At 41.0% G+C, this 22,726-nt stretch overlaps 1 protein-coding gene across 5 annotated transcripts in view; it reads right to left on the reverse strand.

Moving 5' to 3' along the window:
- Window positions 1-6,395: 6,395 nt before the first annotated feature.
- trim66 (tripartite motif containing 66) overlaps window positions 6,396-22,726 on the reverse strand; it is a 17,897-nt gene continuing 1,566 nt past the window's right edge. For 2 of the 5 annotated variants that reach the window (XM_020609742.1, XM_020609750.1), the window contains exons 2-20: window positions 19,771-19,991; window positions 18,756-18,966; window positions 17,176-17,305; window positions 16,741-16,857; window positions 16,427-16,544; window positions 16,011-16,157; window positions 14,904-15,021; window positions 13,925-14,736; window positions 12,513-12,551; window positions 11,678-11,884; window positions 10,326-10,455; window positions 10,156-10,210; window positions 9,874-10,060; window positions 8,631-9,502; window positions 8,382-8,505; window positions 8,173-8,247; window positions 7,207-7,359; window positions 6,844-7,085; window positions 6,396-6,609 (exon numbers count right to left, since the gene is read on the reverse strand). In XM_020609742.1, the coding sequence (XP_020465398.1) occupies window positions 6,849-7,085; window positions 7,207-7,359; window positions 8,173-8,247; window positions 8,382-8,505; window positions 8,631-9,502; window positions 9,874-10,060; window positions 10,156-10,210; window positions 10,326-10,455; window positions 11,678-11,884; window positions 12,513-12,551; window positions 13,925-14,736; window positions 14,904-15,021; window positions 16,011-16,157; window positions 16,427-16,544; window positions 16,741-16,857; window positions 17,176-17,305; window positions 18,756-18,966; window positions 19,771-19,779 (3,741 nt within the window). In that variant the 5' untranslated portion in view covers window positions 19,780-19,991 and the 3' untranslated portion in view covers window positions 6,396-6,609; window positions 6,844-6,848. The remainder of the gene's footprint in view (window positions 6,610-6,843; window positions 7,086-7,206; window positions 7,360-8,172; window positions 8,248-8,381; window positions 8,506-8,630; window positions 9,503-9,873; window positions 10,061-10,155; window positions 10,211-10,325; window positions 10,456-11,677; window positions 11,885-12,512; window positions 12,552-13,924; window positions 14,737-14,903; window positions 15,022-16,010; window positions 16,158-16,426; window positions 16,545-16,740; window positions 16,858-17,175; window positions 17,306-18,755; window positions 18,967-19,770; window positions 19,992-22,726) is intronic. The other 3 variants (XM_020609758.1, XM_020609765.1, XM_020609774.1) reach the window with 3 other exon arrangements.

Genomic DNA, 22,726 nt, shown 5'->3' on the forward strand with positions numbered 1-22,726 from the left:
CGGGAGGGTAGTTTCCCAGTGCCACCTTAGATTTTGCTTGGTCCTTAGTCTCCATCTAGTGGACAAAGGTGTGACTGTGTATTGATGCTGATATATGCAATTTTTAACTAGACAAATGCGTTTCTTGAAGAAAATGCGTGTGGATGCTGATTGCTGAAGAATTTCCCTGAAAATGCTGAAATGTCTGAAATACACTGCTGAAACAGCTGAAGGCTGAGATGCAGTGCTGAATAATTATGAAAGATGAAGTGAAAAACTGAAGTTGGGAATTTAACTTCATTATCAGAAGAAGGTGAGAGCTTGAGAACATTCCTAAAACAGTGGAAACCTTAATCCCAAAGTGAGAGGTAGAAATTAAATGGCTTAAAATTCTAAAAGGATATATTTTTTTAAATTACTGACATCTGACAGATATATTTTGAAGGCAGACCAACCTGTGTGTGTGTGTGTCACTGTGCTACTGTACCTCTGTGTGTGTTACTGTGTGACACTGTATTGCTTTGACTGTGTATGTTTGGGTGTTTTTTTATTTTGTGTCTGTATGTGTCTTATTGTGTGACCGTTTGTGTGGTACCATGTTAATTTTAATGTTTCTGTTTTAAGCAGTTAAAATGTGTGCCTCACCCCCTTTCCCTTGCTAAGATGTGTTAACCAATAGCAGAAACCAGTAAAATTTCTAAATATGCACCTATACAGTAGGTGGATAACTCATGGGTTAACACCACTGACTTTGGTACAGCAGGAGTGGGGTTCAGTTCCCTTTCAGGGCATGAATTCCAGCCATCGGTCCTTAGGCAAGGCCCTTAATGCTAACCATCTAGTGAGCTACAACACTAGTGCTATGGCAAAGGGGGAAATAACATTCTCCCCACAATCGGAGATTGAAGAGCACATAATTTTCCGACAGTCTATTCTAGGCTGTAAACAGCTGATAGGTTAAGATGGGACAGGCTGTGGCTTAGTGGGGTGCCTCCTGAAACGAGCACGGAAACATTTTGGAGAAAGGCATAGCTGAAGACAGTGGTAAGGTGAGACCTGTAAGGTGAGATGAAAGTTCACTTAGGTTAGGTTACTCAGGGTAAGTCCGCCTATGCTTTTTACTCTATGTGCAGTATGTCTATATATTACATATATCTATGTGTCTCCAGCTTGCTAGTTTCAGGATTCACACCAGTAAATAAGCCAGAGTATTTAATCAAAACACCATGACTCCGTGGCTAAGTGAAGCTTGAAATACAGAGCCTCCTGAAACCAGCATGGTGGCAACACGGAGAAAGGTGACGAAGAAAGCTGAGTTCTCTAAAATAAAAAGAGTTCTCTAAATAACATGTGTTCATCTTATACTTGTATAGTGCATTTCTATGCTTTATGCTGGCTTTCACAGTACTTGGCCATTCACCAATTTGCACTCTCAAGCGCTCACACATTGGCTGGACTAGCTGGGAATCCTCCTGAGTGGCCCCCATGATACCACTAATTACAGGTACCTTTCTCTGTGTTGCCACCGTGCCGATTTCACTTAGCCACGGAGTCATGATGTTTTGATTAATTACTCTTTTACTTTTATTAACTTATTCTAAGTTAGAGTAACAAGTTTTTGACATTCAGAATTTTTACAGTGTCTACATAAATAAACTAACATATTGTCCAAATAACAGAAGCTTATTTAATACAACTTACAGTATGATAGGATAAAGTGAAATATGATTCAGTGACATTTGCTTTATGAGGTCAACACTGCTTTCAAGTTCTGTCCTTATGGCTTCCAAATCATTCCTTCCAGACATTCGTACCATCATCCATCAGATTTGCTAGGTTAAAGTGTTCATAACTAACTGGTAATCATTGGATATGATATAAAAATAAGATGCCATTCTTTCTGCAGTCATGCACAAATAAAATCTCCAGTCTTCTGGAGACAAGACTAACTTGTGAGTACTCTTCTAGTTACATGACTAGAGTCTTCATAACTGTGGTCCAGGTGCATGCAGTGTAACAGCATGGAGAAAAATGTGAGGTACTCTGCTTTGATGACCCAACCAGTAGGGATTTCCCATCTTACCCAAAACTTCAGCAGCTGGCTGAGCTGGGATGGAGTGGCTGCAAAAAAGAGAAAAGTTTTGTAAAGCTTTGATTTCAATAATAACTGGGGCATTTATAAACAAACTTGCCTGTCTCTATGCATGTCCTCAAGAATGCTGCTGTTGATTGTTTGGGCACGGAATGACATCTGGTTAACACATGTAAAATGAAGTTAGAGTTCAGCTTTATTTAAGTAATTTCCACAATACAACAAAACTCACAGTGCACACGCAAGGTGCGTCAGCGTTACCTTTGCAAAGCTGTACAACAACCACTGTGCCAGCAGATGTCACCCACGTGCTCATCAAATGAAGCTTTGAGTAGTGAACCAATTTTCAATACAATGGTCCAAAAGGGTTCAAAGCTTCATGGAGCCTTGTTTGGCCATCACGACCTCAGAGTAACAGCTAAGCATCTGCATACACACAGAACGCTGCACATTAAAATTTAATTGCAAAAGATCTACGGTAGGTCAACCTCATCATTGGGCCGCACACATGTCTGTTTGTGTGTGTGTGTGTGTGTGTGCGCGCGCGCGCAGGTAACTGTACAAACTGGCCAAACAGCATCGGGTCTTAGAAGTTCATTAATAATTCAAAATGCATGGTGCTTTCTATGGCATGTCCAGAACATCTGAACAGTAAAGATATAGGAAACTGCTGTACTTAAGCACAAAGTTGTATTATGTTTCCTAAAATTAATATTTCACATTATTGCTTTTCATGTAATGTAACATTATATATATTCTACAGTATATAAAATCATTACAACTATTTATAGTCTTTTATTATTGCTCTGCATATTTAGAATCTATTCAAAATGCCACTTTTGACATTTTATTCTCCCATTCTAAATTAAATTGATAAATAAGTATATGCCTGTAATGGAAACTTTAAAACAGTGTTTTAGTATGATTACTTGTATTGTATTTAGTATATATATTTTATTGTATACTATATGTAAAGTGTGTGTCTCTGTAATTATAACAGCTACTAGACTGGTGGAACGTGTAGGCTATAAATATTGAGTGTTTATTGTTGGTTTGCACTTGGTATCAAAGCAGGAACAATTAAAATTATAAAATGGGTTCAGTGAAACAGACAATTAATTTAGTCCAGAAAAGCAGTGCCCCTCACACTGGTCTCTGTTTAATGGCTAACTGCTATCTTGGAAAAAGAAATGCAAGGAACATCAAGTGGTAGAGCCTTCATCTTCGCCATCCTACAAAAATCTTTACTAAACTTCCTTATGCATCTCAGTATTTAATCCCCTTTCAATCAAGTAGATAGAGTTAATTAAACTCACTTACCCAGTTTGTTAACTTGAAGGAGTGCCGAGGTTTCCGTCCCAGAAGAAACCATATGGGTTTAAATTCAAAATGTTCACCCCAGTGTGCTTGGGTTCATAGTGGCTCTGTTTGACTACAAAGTGAAACTGTACTTCATATTGACCTGCTCATCCCAGTGCAGCATGTTGGAATGTAGCCCTTAACTCGTAGCATACCACACCAATCCTAACTCGGATAGGCCTACACACATTCAACTCAGGAATGGGACTCATTAGTTCATCAAAGCCAATCCCTCAGCTCGGCTTCATTCCCAGCAGACTACAGTCCCTCACCCCTTAGAGCTCTCCTCTCAGGCCTCTTTGATCTGCTGAGGACTTTTTTTTTTTAGAGTGGAGAAGGGACATCTGGTCACCACAAATCTGCCTAGTTCACAGGCTCCTCCAGGATACATCTGCTGCTTCCACTGTGACACCGCAAAAGTGGAGGTGGCAATCAAACACGGCACATCGTCTATCAGCGCTATCAGACTACAGAAAAGTTTTAAATGTAAGGTCCTTAATAGAATACTTCATCTTCAACTTGATATGCGATTTATATGTGATAAGAAACAGTAAAACATATGCCAAAATTAAAATAGCACAGAAAGAGACAGTAAATTAAAGTATGCAGTCACAGTAATTCATGTTATAAGGCATTTTTGCCAATAAAATTAAAGACTGTTATAAAGAAAAATCATGTGTGCTCATAGTATATTCTGATGTCAACTCATAACTGTTACAGCATAAAGCGAGTCCTTCCTGAAAACCCCTGAACCACATTTTTTGATTGTCAGCACATATAGTTATCATTTTTGGGAATGGCTAAAATGTTTGTGTTTTAACTCACAAGCAGAGGTTTTCAAGGTCCAGAGCAGACAAGACTGAAAAGCACTTGGAGCCACTGAACTGCTGTTTTGTAGCTTTTTAAATTTAACAAAATCATATCAAATTCTATCTTGCTCTGGAGGTGCTACCTGTACTCCCCAGGCTGGTTGCTCCCATGCCAAAGCTCTGACAGTCATGGTGGTTGGCAGATGATTAAGATTTAGGTTCCTTTATGGTTACAGTCAGCCATTCTGAAAGGCCACAGATGGGGTATAAATGTCCCTCAGTCTCCTCCTCCCACCTTCAGCTCCTCCAGGATTCTTACTGCTATCTAAAGAAAGAATATCAAAGCAACATGGAGCACACATACATGGGACTCCTCTGTGACATAGTTGTTAATACAATCTTCAGTTGTATTCCAAAAAATGTTAACTATATGTGCTGACAATCAAGAAAATGTGGTTCAGGGGTTTTTGTGAAGGACTCGCTTTAACTCTTCAGTAGTGCACTGTACAGTTACAGTAGCCATAAAAGTTCTGCTAAAACATTTTCCTTGGTACAGTGCTGCTCGAACTATATTTAGCTTGCTGCTGCATCCGACTTTGTCATCTTCCTTCAAAGAAAACATATTCTTAAATTAGCAGGACAGCTGTATTTATTTATCTGATCACTTACCATCATTTAAAAACAGCTTATGCATGCTACTCATGCCGTGTTGATTAGTTTGCTACAAAATCTTCACAGAGCTTCCTCCACAGATCCTTACGGTATAATAATAAGCATATTTGTCTGACTTCTGTAACAGATAATAAGTAATAATGGCAGATTAAAAATAAGACATTTGTTCTCTTGAAGGCATTTTATTGATATGTTAATATGACTGTTACAGTAAAATAAAATTATTTTGAAGCAGTAATAACAGTTTATCAGTTTTCCCTCATACAATAGGAAATATTACATCTATTGATTTCAAAGGAAGTAACATTATATATACTGTATGCTCTACTCTTGACAGTGATCAAGTGATGTACATACAAAATATTTGTGCAGTAATTGCTGATAAAGATAAGTAAAGTCTATCTGAAGCTGCAGGAAGCAAGTATAGCGGATTTAAAAACAGGAAATGCTGTATAGCAACAGGTAGCCTAGTGTAAAATGACATTTCCGCTCAACAGTGTGGCTTTACAAATAGCAGGGACATTTTTTTAATACTCAAAACTGAATGATCTCAATACCTTACACTCCTATTAAGCCAAGATGTTTTGATAGTAGAAAAGTACAACTTTTTTGCTGAACCACAGATGGAGAAACTTAATTTACCCTGTGGTTAAATGTAAATTTAAAGTTTTCATGGACAGTTTGAACTTGACTATGCATGCCTTGTTAAGTTCTAAAAGTGGTTACAGTGCCCTCAGTCGCTCACATACTGTACCCTCTGGTCAAAAGGATTCAGTGCTGCATTTAAAAAAAAATATACTCAGACACAGAATTATATCAACAATCAAACATGATAATTGCCTGCAGCTATTTAGTAACTAAAATAACAAATGTAGTAAAATAAAATTCTATGAAACTCCACATGTACTGTGTAAATATGCTGACCATTTAGGAATATGATAAAAAGTATTACCATACTTGTAAAATGTACTAATATCAAAGTTTCAAAGCACTATGTATAATCAGAGCTATGTTGACCTAAAAAAGTACAGAGACCACTTAATAAAGATGCAAAGTGAGATTAAACATTTCCAACTACAGCATCCTCTTTTTACAATAACATTTGTCCAGTCAGGTCTGTGAGTTTAGGAGGACTAAAGTAAATAACAGTAAATAATTAGCATAGCATAATAATAGCATCAACTCACTACTGTACTGTAACTTGTTTTAAGGCTGCAAAAGCAACTCAACAAACAAACAAGAGGCAGGGTTCTGGTGTGTAGGATAGCATACGCTAGGTGACCGAAAGATTTTCTTACTTAGATTTTACATTGTTCCTCTGATTCTGTGCAGGGATAATAATTGTCTTGCTTTGTGCTTCAAATATCTGAAATATGGGCGGCGCAGTAGAACAGTGGTTAGCACTGTCACCTCACAGCAGGAAGGTTCCGGGTTCAAGCATAGTGCCTTTCTGTGCGGAGTTTGCATGTTCTCCCTGTGCCTGCATGGGTTTTCTCCGGGTACTCCAGCTTCCTCCCACAGTCCAGAGACATGCAGCTTAGGTTGACTGGAGACTCTAAGCTGCCCCTTGGAGTGATGGCGGGTGTGTGTGGTTGTTTTATCTACATGTCCGACCTGTGATAAACTGGGGATCTGTCCAGGGTGTACCCCGCCTCCCGCCCGATGTCAGCTGGGATTGGCTCCAGCCTCCCAGTGACCCTATTCAGGAATAAGCAGTATAGACAATGGATGAATGGATGGATATTTCAAATATTGTTTCAATATGTTCAGCTGCCATCAGATGGCAGCACTGTGATGTTATTGCAAACCCCACATAGGGCTATGTTCAGATGAGAGAATGGAAACTGATGCAGCCACACAGGCTGCTAAATAAAAATTGTGTAATTACACCCAAATACATCATCTTTGTGTCCATGGTTGCACTTTATTCACCTTGGTTAGAAATTATGTCTCCTTGACTTGAGAGACTGTCTCCTCTTCCTCTTCCTATGGCACTGCTCCCTCCTCTCTGGCCAGGGGAAACAACCACCAGTGGTCCTGTAGGCCTCATCATACTCATCGCTGTCAGAGTCCGCCTCAGCCGCAGGGAAAACTCTTTCTGGGAAAACTTCTTTCAGCTTGGAGGTGAAGAACGCCTCGAGGCTGCGACCTGCTTGGGCCACCTCAGAGTCAGGCTGCGGTCAGAGAGTGAAAGAGTGAGTACATTCAGCTAAATGCTAGTGAAGTACTCAATTGTGATTATGAGATACATCATACATAGAATATACACATACAGTATATTAGTCTTTAACTTACATAATTGAACTTTGCACAGTTGCGGAACATGAGATAGACATCAGCAACAAACTGATCCGGTGAGGTATAGTTTTGAGTATTCCTCTTGCTGAGTTTGGCCCTGATCACAGACAGGTCCATTGGTTTCTTGATGATCTGGTAGTAATGGCGAGCCTACATGAAAGATCCACCCAGTCACTTTAGTTTCCTCATACTCATGCCAATGTCACTACCTTAAAACTCCTCCATATATTGCATTATGTATCACTGTGACAAATATGCTTCCACCTGTGCTTTGAACAGAATCTTTGCCCATGTCTGCACAGATTGTGCAGCATGAGCAGCACATTAGCAGAGAAGCAGCAGCAGCTCCAGTGCTTTGTGTTTCTACACACAGTGGCACCTGCAGCTGTAGTCCTGTATGCACCACACATACTTTCTTTTAATGATTTTGCTTACGCTACTGCATCTGGTGGTCATTGTATGAGAGAGAAATATAGTTTCACATTTAATACGTGAGGAGTTTATTTAACAGAAGAAACCACCAACATGAAGATGGTGAGAGATAGGCTGCTGAACTGAATGAGCTGTGGAGGTGCTGCTCAAAGTCAGTGCACAAACTGTGCAGGCTTCACGTTATTATGAGAAATACAGTATGGTGTTATAATGACAAAATAGACAACAATATGTCATAATAACGTGAAAACTATGTTCTTACATGAAAGTATCTTGTTATAATGAGAAAAGTTTCCCATTAAAACAAGCTGCCGTAGGCAGCTCTTGTGCATACTATGAAATATAATCCTGCAGGCACCACTGTCTACACAGGAGGTGTTCAGGCACAGTATTCAATGTCTGGTGAGTTAAAAACACTTTCTGTGTAAATGCACTACATTTTGGTGCAAATATAATGAAAATTAGAACAAGACTGTAAAGATGAGTTGACCTTTACTGTAACTGGACTGTAAGAAAAAGGTGATCACTTACAAGTGGACTGACAGGTTCATGGAAGGGAGTGCTAAGGATGTTGCTGAGGATCAGAAGAGTCAGCTGCTCACATTTCTACAAACAGCCAACCAAACATGTAAAGAAAATTGTTATAAATGCAGGAAAAAGAGCACAGTCACAGAAAACAGCAAACATGTCCCAAACCACTGGCTATATTTATTAATAATGCAGCTAATGAAATGACCTACTCTCTGGTCACATGCAGACAGTCCATGTGCAGATGTGTGTTCTCCAGATGTTCTCTCATTCTCACAGTCATACTCAGCCTCTGGCTGTACAACATCTCTGCAGAGGCTGCACACCCAGTCACCTCTGAACAGGATAAGAAGCAGCACTGGGTTAATGATAACAGATAAATAAATAAAATAAACAGTTTGATAGCAGATGAGAGGATAATGCTGAATATATAAATCCAGGTTACAACATAGGAAGCTTACGAGGGGAAGCTTAGCAGAGATGGGATATGGCAAGACAGATGATAGACTTTTGGACAGTGGTCACAGCACAGCAGGTCCCCTCCAATCAGACACACAGCACAGAAGTCTTCATTTTCCATCTCAGCATTGTCCTGTTCAGGCTGTACTTCCTCTGTCCCCCTCTGAGTTACAGGGTTTGCAATCAGAAGCTGCCTCTGACAAGGTCCAGTGTGGGTCTCCTCTTCCAGGTCAGAGCAAAGCGGTTGTGGTTCGTCAGTTGTCAGTTCAGGTTCAGATTCAATGTCAAGCTCAGACTCCACAGAGCCTTGAGAGTCTGGAGTCTGATCAGATACAACTTCAGAATCTGTGTCAGCTGGAAAACTGGGATCATATATCAGCTGGATGTCGGACTCTGTTTCAGCATCGCCTGATTCTGCATCAGCATCCAGCCCTTGGGCGTCCCCTGATCCTGCTCCTGCATCTGACTCTGGGTCTGCCTCAGAATCAAGACTTGGCTCTGAATCCCCCACAATATTAGTTTGACTGCAGAGATCCTGTACTGCAGTCACTGAATTCTCAAATGAAGACTCTGCATTTTGGTCAGAATCTGGTGATGCATATGAGACTGACTGTGGCTCTGGATTAGCCTGAGAAACAACTGCATGTTCTGAGACAGACCCTGGATCTGAATCCAGTTCCACTGCAGAGTAACTTTGCAGCACAAATGTAGGATCAGTGGAAGGCTGTATGGATGCTTTATGAGAGCTAAGTCTTCCTTGGTTGTCAAACTCACTGTTGGTTGAGCGTCTGACTGACTGATTACACGTTTGTTGCTCTGCACATGGTGGTGCTGTGAGTGCACGGTTGGTCCTCCTGGTCTCAGAGCCTTTCCCCTATGTTTACAACAAAGGAGAGGAGTGGAGAACCATCAGCAATTAAAAGCCACTTTCCTATCTGCACATGAATGAAGCTACAAGCCAGCAGCTGGTTGGCTTCACTTAGCATAAAGACTGGAAACAAAGCTCTGGCTCTGTCCAGAGGTAACAAAATCTACCTAAAGCTCATTCAATTAACATTTGGTATGTGATTTGTTTATTTCAAGCAAAAAGCAAAGTGTAAAGATAATAATCCAAAAGAATGATGATAACCGTGTGAACAAAAGTTGTTAATAACATAAAAAAATTTAACAATTTTTATTTTGAAAATGTTCTGTAATTTTCCAGGATCACCTTTCCTCTATTGTATGACAAGAAATGAGACATACTTTAGGTACTGCATCATGCCAGGTTGTCTGCTGTGGGAGATTTTCGGTCATCTCTGTTGTGCTGGCAGGTAAAGGGTCACTCTGCCGACGTTCGTGTGGGGGGAGTTGAGACACGAGTATTTTGAGGCGCTCTAAGCAAATCATTGGGACCCTGGGTCTTGCTGAGTCCTTCTGACCATCACTGTTACTTAAGAAGCAAGTAAAGGATTGATGAAGAAATCTATACTATACAGTATTTTGTTTAATTGTGCACACACATTTGACTTAAAAGCAATTACACACCTGTTGTCACTGTTCACCCTGCAAGTCTCTTCATTTGCATAAGTAAACGGATGATCTGAAAGAAAAAAAAAAAAGGAAAGATGATGAGCACATAACCACAGTCTTGTATTTTCTTTATTTGAGGATATAAAAAACAATCCTGGGGCAAAGTAGTATTTTCCATCCAGCACCTGGTTCTGTCTTATAAGGCAGCAGAGGAGCTCGGTGGCCTCTGGAGGGGGTTGTCTCAGACGAGGTTTCCTTGACCACATAAAGCACCCCATCTGAAGATCTCCTCTGTCTGGGATCCATAATGGCATACTGAGAACAAAACAAGCAACATGAAAATGTAGCCTCTCTAGAAAAACATCTACTACAAAGGAAAACAACTTTATTAGTATGCTATGTAATTGATAACAATTCTTTTCCAAACAATGACTTAGAAAAGATTTTGTAGCCATGCAAACATTCGGCTGATGATTAAACTGAACACTGACAAAGTTGGTTGAAAGACCTGGCTATTAGGGTCTCTCTGGGCAGAACCACCCTACCAAATGTTTTTAATCATTTCCAAAGCTTCTAGATTTCCATGATGGAAAGTTTAAAAAAATTAGTAAAATCAACACAGCAGAACCAGAGATATTGTCTTTTTCTTTAATGCGCTCTTTTTCCTAGTCAGTACCTGGTGCCTACATCACCCATAATGCAACTTGACTGCTGGCAGTTTGGTCAGAGACTTTGGGTATGTTATGTTAGCAGTAGCTAATGTAGCCTGGAGCTGCTAGCATCATCTAGAGATGAGGAGCAGACTACAGAGATCTGGTGAGCTCTTGTTTCTAACTTCACATCCCCAAATTTATGTTCATTTACAAACTTGTAGCTTTCAGCCCCAACTGTTGCTAACTCATCATCATCATCATCAACCGTTATTCAATCACGGAAAAACCAGTTGAGAGCGATCTCTCATTTTCAGTGCTGCCCTGACATACAATTAACACCATCAAAGCAGTAATAGATATGTGTATATACACATGGATCAAATTAAATCAGTATTAAAAATCCAATAACACAAGCCACAAACAATAAAATATACACATAAAATCAACATAAATAAAACTGTATTAAAAACACGGTATCCAGATCACCTGTTACACTCACATTTACACTGTAAAGTTCAATAAAAAGCAGTTTAAGTTGAGAGCAGCCAGTTTTGTTTTTCTGCACACTATTCCGTTTTTGCAGGGCATAGTAACAGAAGGACATCTTTCCTACTTCTGTATTAGCAAAAAAAGCGTTTCAGAACAAGATAATAATGTGAAAGGGTCTGGTACTTTGATGATGTCATACATTCAGGCAACTTATTAAATAGGGCTTTAAAGATAAATGACATACAATGATGGAGAAAATACAACAGTACTGTCATTGCCATTTCTTTGCAATGCTAGAACTCACACATGGAAAGTGCACATCTAAACTGTGATTCTATCTGTCAGCAGAGCCTTGGTTCCTCCCTGTGTGTGATTACATTCATGAGCAGGGTTACCTTATTTGCAGCACCTGCCTCTGGGCTGTGAGTGCATCCGGTGGGCCTTTCAGTGTAAGGGCTGGTGGATGGAGCCGCCAGTTCTGCTGGGATGCTCTGGGAGCGTCTCTTCCTCCTCGTGCACACTGAACTAGGGTTAAGCCTGCTGCTCTGCACATCAGACACACAGTCGTGGGCTGTCACTGACACCTCCAGGGATGTGGATCTCTGTCAGAAACACAAACATACAAAAGTGAGCAGGGTGTCAAAGCTGTATCACATGCACAGATGCACCTGTTGGTGCCATTAACAACAGAAAAGAGAGAAAAGGAGTGGGATCTGTGTGAAGTAACCTTGAGTGTCACATTGGCACAAACGCATGGATACACACATGCGTAGGCACACACTAAAACACTAAACAAAAACATCACTCAGAGCGCATTCTGGGGCTCGTTCAAAACAACTCAGCAAACATGGAGAAGGGCCCACACCGCTGCATATATTACTCTCATTGTGCAGAGAATGAAAGGTTTGGTTACAACACCAATTATCATATGTAAATTCAACATCAGGGGTTCAGTGTGGCCCTTTGATTAAGCCAGAACTGCAAATCACTTACTACCACACTCTCTGTTTTCCTAGGTTAATGCAAGTCTCCTGAAAAGCTTCTTTAAACGCCTCTGCTGTGTTTCCACCTAATGTAAGCAGGAGGGCTGACAAATCATTTAACACCCTTTTTTAACACATCCCTATTCCTCTTTGCTCTTTTTTCTTCTTCTAGTGCACCATCATACATATTCAGGCCAGGCTGACACCAAGCACATTTTCCTAAGTATCATGCAATTAAAACACTTACCTGATCCATGCCCCTTGGGAGAGGTATGCAGGATTCAGACTGTGGAGGAAAATAGACTATAATCCTTCTCACTGGAATGATGGGGCGTGCAGGAATTTATCTCAGAGTCTAAACCAGAGCTGGATTCAAAATGGCAGCACTCCCTATTCCCTTAGTGACTCATTAATGACAGGTTAAGTACATAAATGACTACGCCCAAGTGGTTTCATGCCGTTTTCAGATGCTGTGACTAGAAAGTATTAAAATATTGCGCATTTGTTCTTGTAATCATGCATCTTGAGAATTTTTAAAGAGGTGATTATATGGCTGTTCAACCCTCTGGCATCAAGTGTGATTATGACAAACAGTGCTGTGTTGGATTTCAGAATGCACTGCTATAACAGTTCAGCTTTAATTGTCAGCGCTGCTCTTTGCCTTCCCATCATCCTTTCTTTATAAAAGCAGAAGTGGGCTTCTGTTGCACCATCTGTTTGCAGGCTAGCTGTCAACTGCGAGAAGTGATCATTCTGGCATTAAAATAAACAGTACTGCTTTTAGTTTCATTTTATTTATAGATATTAATTAAAACTGAACACTTCCTTAAATTCTACATTCCCTCAAATTTCAACATTTTATAAATATTCTAGAAATATGCAGGTTCTTCATTTTCCTTTTGGCTTTTGGCATGAATTAAAAGTCACTTCATGACTCTGTAGCCTTTGTCTTTTGTTCTTTGTGTTTGTCTAAGCAAGTGTTTGAACATCGGTGTTTCATGGGAAATAGACCTGACTGTGACCGATACATTGTGGTTTTTCAGAGGTGTATAAAAACAATGCTGTGTGGTTTACTATGTCATCGGTTGTGAGTTGGGTTAAAACTTTGTTTGAGCTTATCAAGACTCTGCAGGACCACGTGTGAAACAAAAAAACAAGTCTGAGCTGCACAAAAACCCACCACACACCTTGCTGATCAGAAACAAACACACTGTTCACAACTGTTTACTTCATAACATTATGAAGTTGATTACAGCCTGAACAGTTAGTTGTTCTTTTGAAGTGATGAGACTGAGTTATATACCTGCAGGACAAATATTATCTGCTACTACATGCTAATCATACATGTAGGCTGCATTTACATGCACAGTTGTCCCTGACATTTCATAAATAAACTACTACTGTTTTGTCAACTGCTGTTTCCACAGTGAAGAATGAACCTTAAATGTATTTATAGTTTCAGTTACTGATTATAATAATTTAATTCCCAGTGGAATTTACTGTTGTTTCAGTGCATTGTTGTTGTCATGCTTTTTAACACTCAAATTAGAGGGATTAGTTTCTAAATGCTTTTTATAATAAAAAATGAATAATAATAATAATAATGAATATATATTACATACAGAATCAGTGAACATGTATTGTTAACTTAATGCTCACCCTGCCATTCCTGTGGTCTCTGAGCATCAGTGCAGCTCTGGCCTTCCGTTGCTCTTTTCTCAGTTCTGCTGCAGGAGGAACCTGCAGCAGCTGCTGCTGATGCACAGGACTCTGCTCCCTCCTGTCCTGCTGCAGCACAGCATCCAGCAGCTCTCTGCTTTCAGCTGCTGCTCTCTGACCACGAGTCTCTTTCACCCTGCATCTCTCCTCCCAACTCTCCTCAGTCATCACATCTCTGCCCACAGCTGTGTGGCTGACGTCCTGCTGCAGAACTGTGCTGGTCGTCAGCTTCCCCTGACAGTGGCCGGATCTGCTGTGGTCTCCACTAAGCTGAGCCTGGCTGTCTGGAAGAACTTCTGTCTGGCGACAAGAAAGATAAGATTTTGACCTAGAGTGGGGCTGGGAGCCAGCAGCTTGTGGCCGTGATGTAGAGCTTCGACTGTAGTTGAGTTGGATGGATCCTGCGACTGGGACAGATGATGTAGGCGGAGGGCACTGCGAAGAGCTCTCTGTGTCCCAGCACCTTTGGAGCTGCTGGTTCTGATGCAGGGCAGGCTGAACACAGCTGGAGTTCAAAAATGGGGCTTCTAGCTGACTTTTGTCCAGGCTGTGCAGCTCTGGCTGAGTGGGTATACCATGTAGGCAACACATCTGGGGCTCATAGCAGGTCTGGTACCCGTAGGCTGGCTCTCGTCCTCTGTGAAACACGGGGGGCAGAGCCAAGCAGGTGATAGGCTGAGGTCCCATAATACTGGAGCAGGTCAAGCCCTGAGGAGGGTAAGTGCAGGTTCCCCCTTCAACAGTCAGCTGACCTGCAGAACAACAGAATCATATGCCATGATAAAAATAATACTGATATTAATAAAAATAAATGTACATGGTAAAGCCTTGTTTTGTGTCTACTAAAAGTTCTTTTGAATGAGTAGGTAGCTGATTTATATTTCCAGAAAATATTTTAACATAGTCAATAGCATTTTACCTAAGGAGGAAATCTGCTTTGTCCAGTAACTAGCATCCCAGTTGAATTTGATCTTGACAGGGCTCCAAGAGTCGGAGCGGAGTGACAGCTCAAGCAGTTGCTGCATCTGCAGGGAAATCTGCAGGAATAATATATGTTCCATATATCAATAACAGCATTTGCACCACCGCCTTTATTGATTTCCAGAATAAAATTAAATAAAGTAAAAGTGTGCTTAAAAGACACCAGTAGATAATGATGAAAGGACAGTAATTACTGTATGGCTTTGCTTTGAAACATTAGCTGCTGGAAATCAAATGTCAGTAACACAAATACCCTACACTGTGTTTCAGAGAACTAAAGCACGTTATTGCCTACACTAAAAAATATCATTAATATAATTAGTATTGAACTGAATTACCCTGAAAGACAGTAACTACATAAAACAAAGAAAAATGCCTTGTGAACACTGAATGTAACTTTTTTTTAAGAGTTTGCCTTTATTCAATATTCAGTGTACAGACAAGAAACATCACAAGAGAGAGTGGTATGACATGTAAAGTTAACCATTAGGCCAGCAGCGCATCCAAATGTGCTTTTTTGCTGTTGCTGTTTTGTTTTGGTAATCCCTTTTATTAGTCAAGCTATAGTACAGTCAAGCAACACTACGCCCTACACCTCCTATCAAGTCCCTGCCTGGTAAATACACGGATCTTCCAAATGCCCCACTCCCAGTTCAAACCACAGGCTTTCTGTTTATGTAATGTCAGTAATTAACTCCAGAAAACACACTGTATAACTGCTTTCAATGACTGAATAGTTCTCCCCATGACTACACTCAAATCAAATTAAGTACAACTTAATTTGAGTTAGGGCTACATACTGTATATTTACTGGATGGAGATCCTGCTCACAATTAAATTAAGTTCATCCAGTGAGCTTTTTTTTTAAAATAATTTATTTTTTTGAGTGTAGTAAACTAGCCTATGTGTTTAATTGGTAGAATTCCTCTTTGGGTATAAATGTGAGGGGGTTTATGTTTCCAAAGAATCAAGCTACTTCCTTTTAGGACTGTGTGTATGTGTGTATTACAGTAAGACAGTAGATGTATCTGGATTGTCAGCATACCAGAGCCCTGCTGAAAAGCACTGGGCCTTTGCAGTGATGGGTTGTAGCCCAGGTGATGAACTTCTGAACGTGGTCCAGCTGACCACATGTCTCAATTGCCCTCTGCAGCTGGTTCTCCAGACGCTTCTGGAAGTCCGCTGAGATTTTCTGTGAAGACACCCATAAAAATGCATGCAGTTATGTGTAATCACTGGCCCACAGAGACCATGATGACTGGACTTCAGGCTAAATCGACGACTCTTTTTTGACAGATGTAGCTTCTGAACTGTTGATTTAAGCAGCTTAGACAGATTATTATGGCCTCTCATTTGCTTGCTTTCAGAACTGATTACATCACAGCACTGACAGATTCTTTGCATGTAAATTCACGGCTGGCTGAATGATAAGAAGGGAAGAAAGAAAGAGAAAGTAATTACCTCCAGTTGCTCTATTAATAGGTTAGCTCGTTTGTTAAGCTCGTTCATCATAATCATCTTTGCCATTTTAATCTGGTTCTCTGCCTTCCTGTGTGCAATCTTTACTCCATGAAGTCTGCTAAGACAGAAAAAAAGAAAATAAATCTCTCAGTCCTGGCAGAAAAATCCCACAAGCAGAAGAAGAGAGCAACATTTCGGACATTAACTTGTGCATTTGCTTGCTGTATTTCACACTGTTGAATTTTTGACCATTTGTGGCACAAGTTGTTCAGACCTGGGACTATGATTATGACTTTGTGTGGGTCTAAACCAACCTGTCCTCTATCTGTTTAGCACTGTTCTCTACTGCAGACCTCCTCTCTTCCACCTGCACCATCAGGCTCTCAAACAGCCACTGCTGATCCTGTAGGGCCTTCCCAATCTGCACCACCCTGAACATAGAAGACATCACAGCATCCACCAGACAGAAAGTTCACTCATTTATTCTTTGGCAATGCAGAACACCAGAATTAAATTTGTCTCCCCAGAGGACAAGACATTATGCAGTTGACCTTAGAGGCAGTTACTGTGCTGTAACATCACAGAAAACAAAAGCGTATGAATACATAATAAGTATTAGGCAGGCCAAGGGTAGTGTATGCAGATACAGATGATAAACGTGACAAAGAGCGTTGTTGTTCAGAGGATGTTTTTAACCTGTGGTTAGCCCTTCTCTGCAATGTCCTTGTGCTGCACATCTGAGGACTGACCTGTGGTTTTTGTGGGATGACAGGTGACAGCTGCTACAGCACAGAAGGTCACATGACTCACAAAACAGCTCCAAGGGCTCCTGTCTGTGAGTGTGGCACATGAGGAGGGAACAAGGATACGACCCCGGGCCTAAATGACAGACAAGGGGAGGAGGGAGAGGGGAAAGAGCACAAGACATTAGCAACACTCAACAAGCAGTTCATACCCAGAAGTAAAGGAGGGCCAGCAGTGTGCAGCATTCAAGCAAAAGCTGAGAAAGTACAACAGTGAAGTCTGTCAAAACGTAAAGCAGCAAGTAAATTATATTTGTTTAGAATATGCATTGATGCATTTAGTTATCAAATTGTACATCTACAAAAAGGCATTCAGCATCTCATACAAGCCTAAGTGATTTGTTGATGAGCGTTCCTTATTAATTATTGTTACAGTACTTAAAATATTAGTTAAAGTTAAGTTACCTTTAAAATCTAATTCTGAGAGCAAAGAAAAGATCGAACTGTCTCATCTTCTGCTGACTGGTGGTTTGAATGTCAGAGCAGCAGGTTGTTCTTTATGGGGATTTATTGTATGTGTTGCGTACTATACTGGACTGTATTTAAGATAGGTGCAGTTACTTCTGGAAGTCTGTGTGTCAGAGAACTGTTTTTATATTCCAGTTTTGGCAGATTATGCAAAGATAGAACATGTTATACCTGAGCTATACTGGCATGAGAGATTAAAGCTGGCCCTTCTCTACACTATCATAGAAAAACAACTGTGTTGGGTGACAAAGATGTACTGTAAGTGAACAATATTTCAGTGCTATCCAAATGGCCTCTGATACACCAACAACCATACACACACACACACTATTAATACACAAACTCAAAACAATCTCTAATGCATTTCTAAATAGGTCACTGTAAAAACAGTTGGCCCGCAGAATGTCTGCCTAACAATAGTTGGCTAAGGCTAAGGAGCGCAGCCCTACTGCTCTCTGCTGGCCGACTCAACTGAGCCAACCACCCTCCTGCCTGCACATCATCACACATCTTTGTGGTAGAGAGCTGAGCATCACCTTCTGTGCATCACTGACCACATCCTGTCTGTGATAGCAGTCACACAGCTTTTCAAACAAGTACAGAAACTAAACAGTGGTACTCACACATCACAATAAAAATATCTAGGATCTACTCATTATGATTTGACAACTTGTTTAATGCAGACCTGCAAAAGCAGCTGGCAACAAAGAGCCAAGCACACAAAGGGGTCTTTAAATAGCAACACACCAATATTAGCAAAAATAAAATTATGTGAGCACCTCAGAATCTGGGCCACATTTTAAAGAGAGGTGTAATAAAACACAGGGCTCTCCAGGAACTATTATCATCTGTCGCCAGTGTCATGCATTATTCATTGCCATAATTCCTACTGAGACATGGTTAACAAATAAATAGTGCACCAGAGGGAAAACAAAGAAGCCCAAACAGGCTTTTGGATGACAGAGAGAGAGACACAGACAGTGTAGCACCACTAATAATCTGTCACACTGGCCTCAAAAGTGGAGGCAACAACATTTTAAAGTATGTAAATATCTTGCCTTGTCCAATTGGTGGCAGAGAGCCAGAGCCTTTCTGGTGCAGGTCAGAGCACTGGGTGACACTGGGCCTCTGTTGCTGCAAGTCTATGTACTGGGAAGTGGCAGGGGCTCTCTGATGCTGATGCACATCTGTGCACTGGTAACACAACCACTTGTTGCAGAGTGTGCACAGACTCTGCGCAAGTGTCGGCTCCGAGCACTCTGAGCAGATCTGAAAAAGTGGGGAAAAAAAACCCTCTTCTGTTTAAAATATACAGAGAACACATACTCTTTCACACATGCAAACACAGAGGACTATGTGATAAAAAGATTAGGCGGCATATGTCAGAAACATTTGTGTCGCTGTGTTACTTTGGGCTACATCACAGTTCCAAGACGTGTTATTTGTTCATGCTCACAAATGGCTCAGAGACTTTCGGAAGCCAAGTGAGCTCCACATGAAAATAAAACTAAACCTGTGCTATAGTATCATTAGTTAATGTTTAGATGCTTTTCTGAACAATAAGTATTCAAACATCATGATGTATGTAAATAAAATCTGTTAAAATAAGCCACTTTCATTTTCAAAGACACGATGGATAGTCCCTTGTGTTTACAGCTGGTTTCAGATATGAGTATACCAAAGAACACAAATGCTGTCAATAGAAATCTAATAAGATGACACACAGTACAGCCATTTTCAGCCAGGTAATACTTTATTACTCCATCTGGAGGCATTCATCCTTTGCAGTTGATCACTCCTACCAATTTAGGAGCAGTGACAAGCACCTTGGGACCAAGCCCAGTTTTAAAACCCTGTCAAGGGTATTTCTAATATCTAATGTCTCAACACAAACATAGGATGCAAGCCCCAAATTGCCTAACAACGAAAAGGATGCAGTGACAGGATCCATGTTAGAAACACACAAACAAACTACTGCACAAAAATAAACAATCTCTTGATGAACTAAGTCTCTAGATGTGTCAGAAGAAAAGAAAATCAAGACAGGAAACAATGCTGAAAGAAACACCTTACCTTCTCCATTTCAGTGTGTTGAGAGTGTTGTTTTCACAGTGGGAGGGAGAGGAGAGGAGAGGAGAGTGAGCAGCCTGATGTCTCAGCAGCAAAGACTCTGAGGCTTCTACCTGAGGCAGGAAGCAGTGCACGCCGAGAGGTGGCCCCAGAGGAGACAGCTTACATGACAGCCTCACTGTGCTCTCTCCTCCCCCAGTTCATCCATGTGTAGGACCCCCTCGCTGCAGCAGAGGAGAGGAGTGTCATGTTCAAATTGCTTGCTGGTGCACCCACCAAAAAAGCGGGGAAATCTAATCCATTTTCTTAAATAAGCCTGTGCATAATAAATGGGAATTAGGGAGATAAGATAATTATTTTTTGTAGGGCAAAATATCCCCGGAAGCCCTTTCCAAAATGGAGGAACAAAGACCAAGTGACCTACAATGAGGAAGGAGGGAGAAACTGTACTGTAAGCAACTTTTACTGTAGCTCTTTGAAGCAGGCAGTGTGAGACAGAACTAGGTGACATTAGGCGCAGGTTGTGTCAGGCTACATTGCGCTGGGCTAGGATGTACTGGATATGGCCTTCTTCCCTTTGTCAGCACGGGGAGGGGACAGGTCCCAGAGGAGCTAAACGCTAACGTAGCACACCAAAACCGGGTCAGGCAGTGATAAGCTCCAGATGGGACTTAGATACTCACCTGCAGTTCCCTCTAACACTTTGAAATCAGTTAAAGATTTTAGAACAACAGCACAAGGAAACTAACAAAATGCAGACACAGAAGGGCGATGCCACATACACTGAGAGAATATCTGCCAAAGAAGAAAGAAGAATATCTGCACGATGATATGAAAGTTGAAAAGGGGAAGTGGGGAAACAGGGTACTGCTGAAACCAATTGAAACTTCAAAAACGCCATCACCATTAAATATAGCCCAGAATCAAACCACTGTGACATCTAGAGCTGTGAGCGAGTCTGCCTAACAACCCCTGCTGCCTGACCTACAAATCTGACAACTTTCTCATCCTTGGGTGCGTTAGTGGGGCACTTATAGGAATCCCATTCCCCACTGTGCACTCAAAGACCCAATTTGAAATACAATTAGTCTGTGTTAGTACACCCTGCCTCTTGTTCACTCAGCTCTGTAGCAATTTCAAACTGTGCACCTGCTTTCACTGCTCTTTCACAGCATTTATCTATTAAACTGAAATCTCCCGTTAGCTTCTCTGCCCTGCTAAGTGAAGCTGGCACTAGATACGTATGCCATCTCAAGAGATGTCACAATAATAGAAACCTGCACAGTGATTTCTCCCTTGAAAGCACCCCCTATGCGACATCTATTAACACCGGGCTGATGAGATCACAGTGTAAAGCAGGATTATCTTCAACCAGTCTTTATGCCATTTTATCATTTCTCTCCGCAAATGACGTACTCACGATCAAACGATCAGAAAATTAATCAAATAATTTGGGAAGCCACACTGAGAGAGCTCTCTTTGGGTAAAAAGTCAGCTTCGCACACTGAAACAAGATTGTTGAGACAAATGTTTGCCTTGTCATTATGGGGTGTTTGAACTCTTACAACTAACAGGATCTCACCAAGCATCTCCTGTGAACCGTTGTAAAACACCCTACAGCAGTTTGACTTTCTGTTTGCTGCAACACTGTCTTCTTTGTTCTTCAATATTTTTGGCCACTAAGAGCAGCAGACTAAATATTATCACATTTATAAGTTGTTAAGTGGGTGAACTGGAGCCTTTTGGCTGCTGGAAACAAGGGTGTTGAGCACAGTGCAATTCAGTATGTGACCCATAAATCCAAAACATTTTGCTAAAAGGTGCTAAAAAAAAAAAATCAGAAAAGCTGCAAAGTTGGGTCATATTCCTCTGCTGGTCCATCACTGTGGGTGTTTCCTTGATAACCAAATTACATGTAGTCATTAGATTCAATATTAATATATAAATTATATTGATTAATGCTGCTTTAAGTTATTTTAAATGCAGTTTGTTAGACAGATTGCAACCTGCAATATCTAGCAAATACTTTCTAAGAATTTCTTAGCTTTTAACATCCTCAAGGCAAGTTATTTTCTTTAAATACTGTGGACTTTGTAGGGTTTTTCTGATGTGTTTTAAGATAAAAGGCCTTTGGGGGGGGGGGTTCTTAGCAAAAGTGTTCCTTTACATGAAATCTAATGAAGAGACCGAAACGAAGAGACTGAACATTTTCCTAAATGACAAAGCTCTAAAATAACAAAGAATAAATACAGCATCAGGCAACTTCATGGATAAAACGAGTAAGGCTGCACAGGGAGGCTCTGGTCATAAGTATTCAGACCCTTTGCTCAGTATTTAGTAGAAGCACCCTTTTGAGCTAATACAGCCATGAGTCTTTTTGGGAATGATGCAACAGGTTTTTCACACCTGCATTTGGGGATCCTCTGCCATTCCTCCTTGCAGATCCTCTCCAGTTCTGTCAGGTTGGATGGTAAACGTTGGTGGACAGCCATTTTCAGGTCTCTCCAGAGATGCTCAATTGGGTTTAAGTCAGGGCTCTGGCTGGTCCATTCAAGAACAGTCACGGAGTTGTTGTGAAGCCACTCCTTCGTTATTTTAGCTGCGTGCTTAGGGTCATTGTCTTGTTGGAAGGTTAACCTTCGGCCCAGTCTGAGGTCCTGAGCACTCTGGAGAAGGTTTTCGTCCAGGATATCCCAGTACTTGGCCGCATTCATCCTTCCCTCGATTGCAACCAGTCGTCCTGTCCCTGCAGCTGAAAAACACCCCCATAGCATGATGCTGCCACCACCATGCTTCACCGTTGGGACTGTATTGGACAGGTGATGAGCAGTGCCTGGTTTTCTCCACACATACCACTTAGAATTAAGGCCAAAAAGTTCTATCTTGGTCTCATCAGACCAGAGAATCTTATTTCTCACCATCTTGGAGTCCTTCAGGTGTTTTTTAGCAAACTCCAGGC

Source organism: Monopterus albus, unplaced genomic scaffold, assembly GCF_001952655.1.
Source record: "Monopterus albus unplaced genomic scaffold, M_albus_1.0 scaffold4.1, whole genome shotgun sequence".
Classification (NCBI taxonomy): domain Eukaryota; kingdom Metazoa; phylum Chordata; class Actinopteri; order Synbranchiformes; family Synbranchidae; genus Monopterus; species Monopterus albus.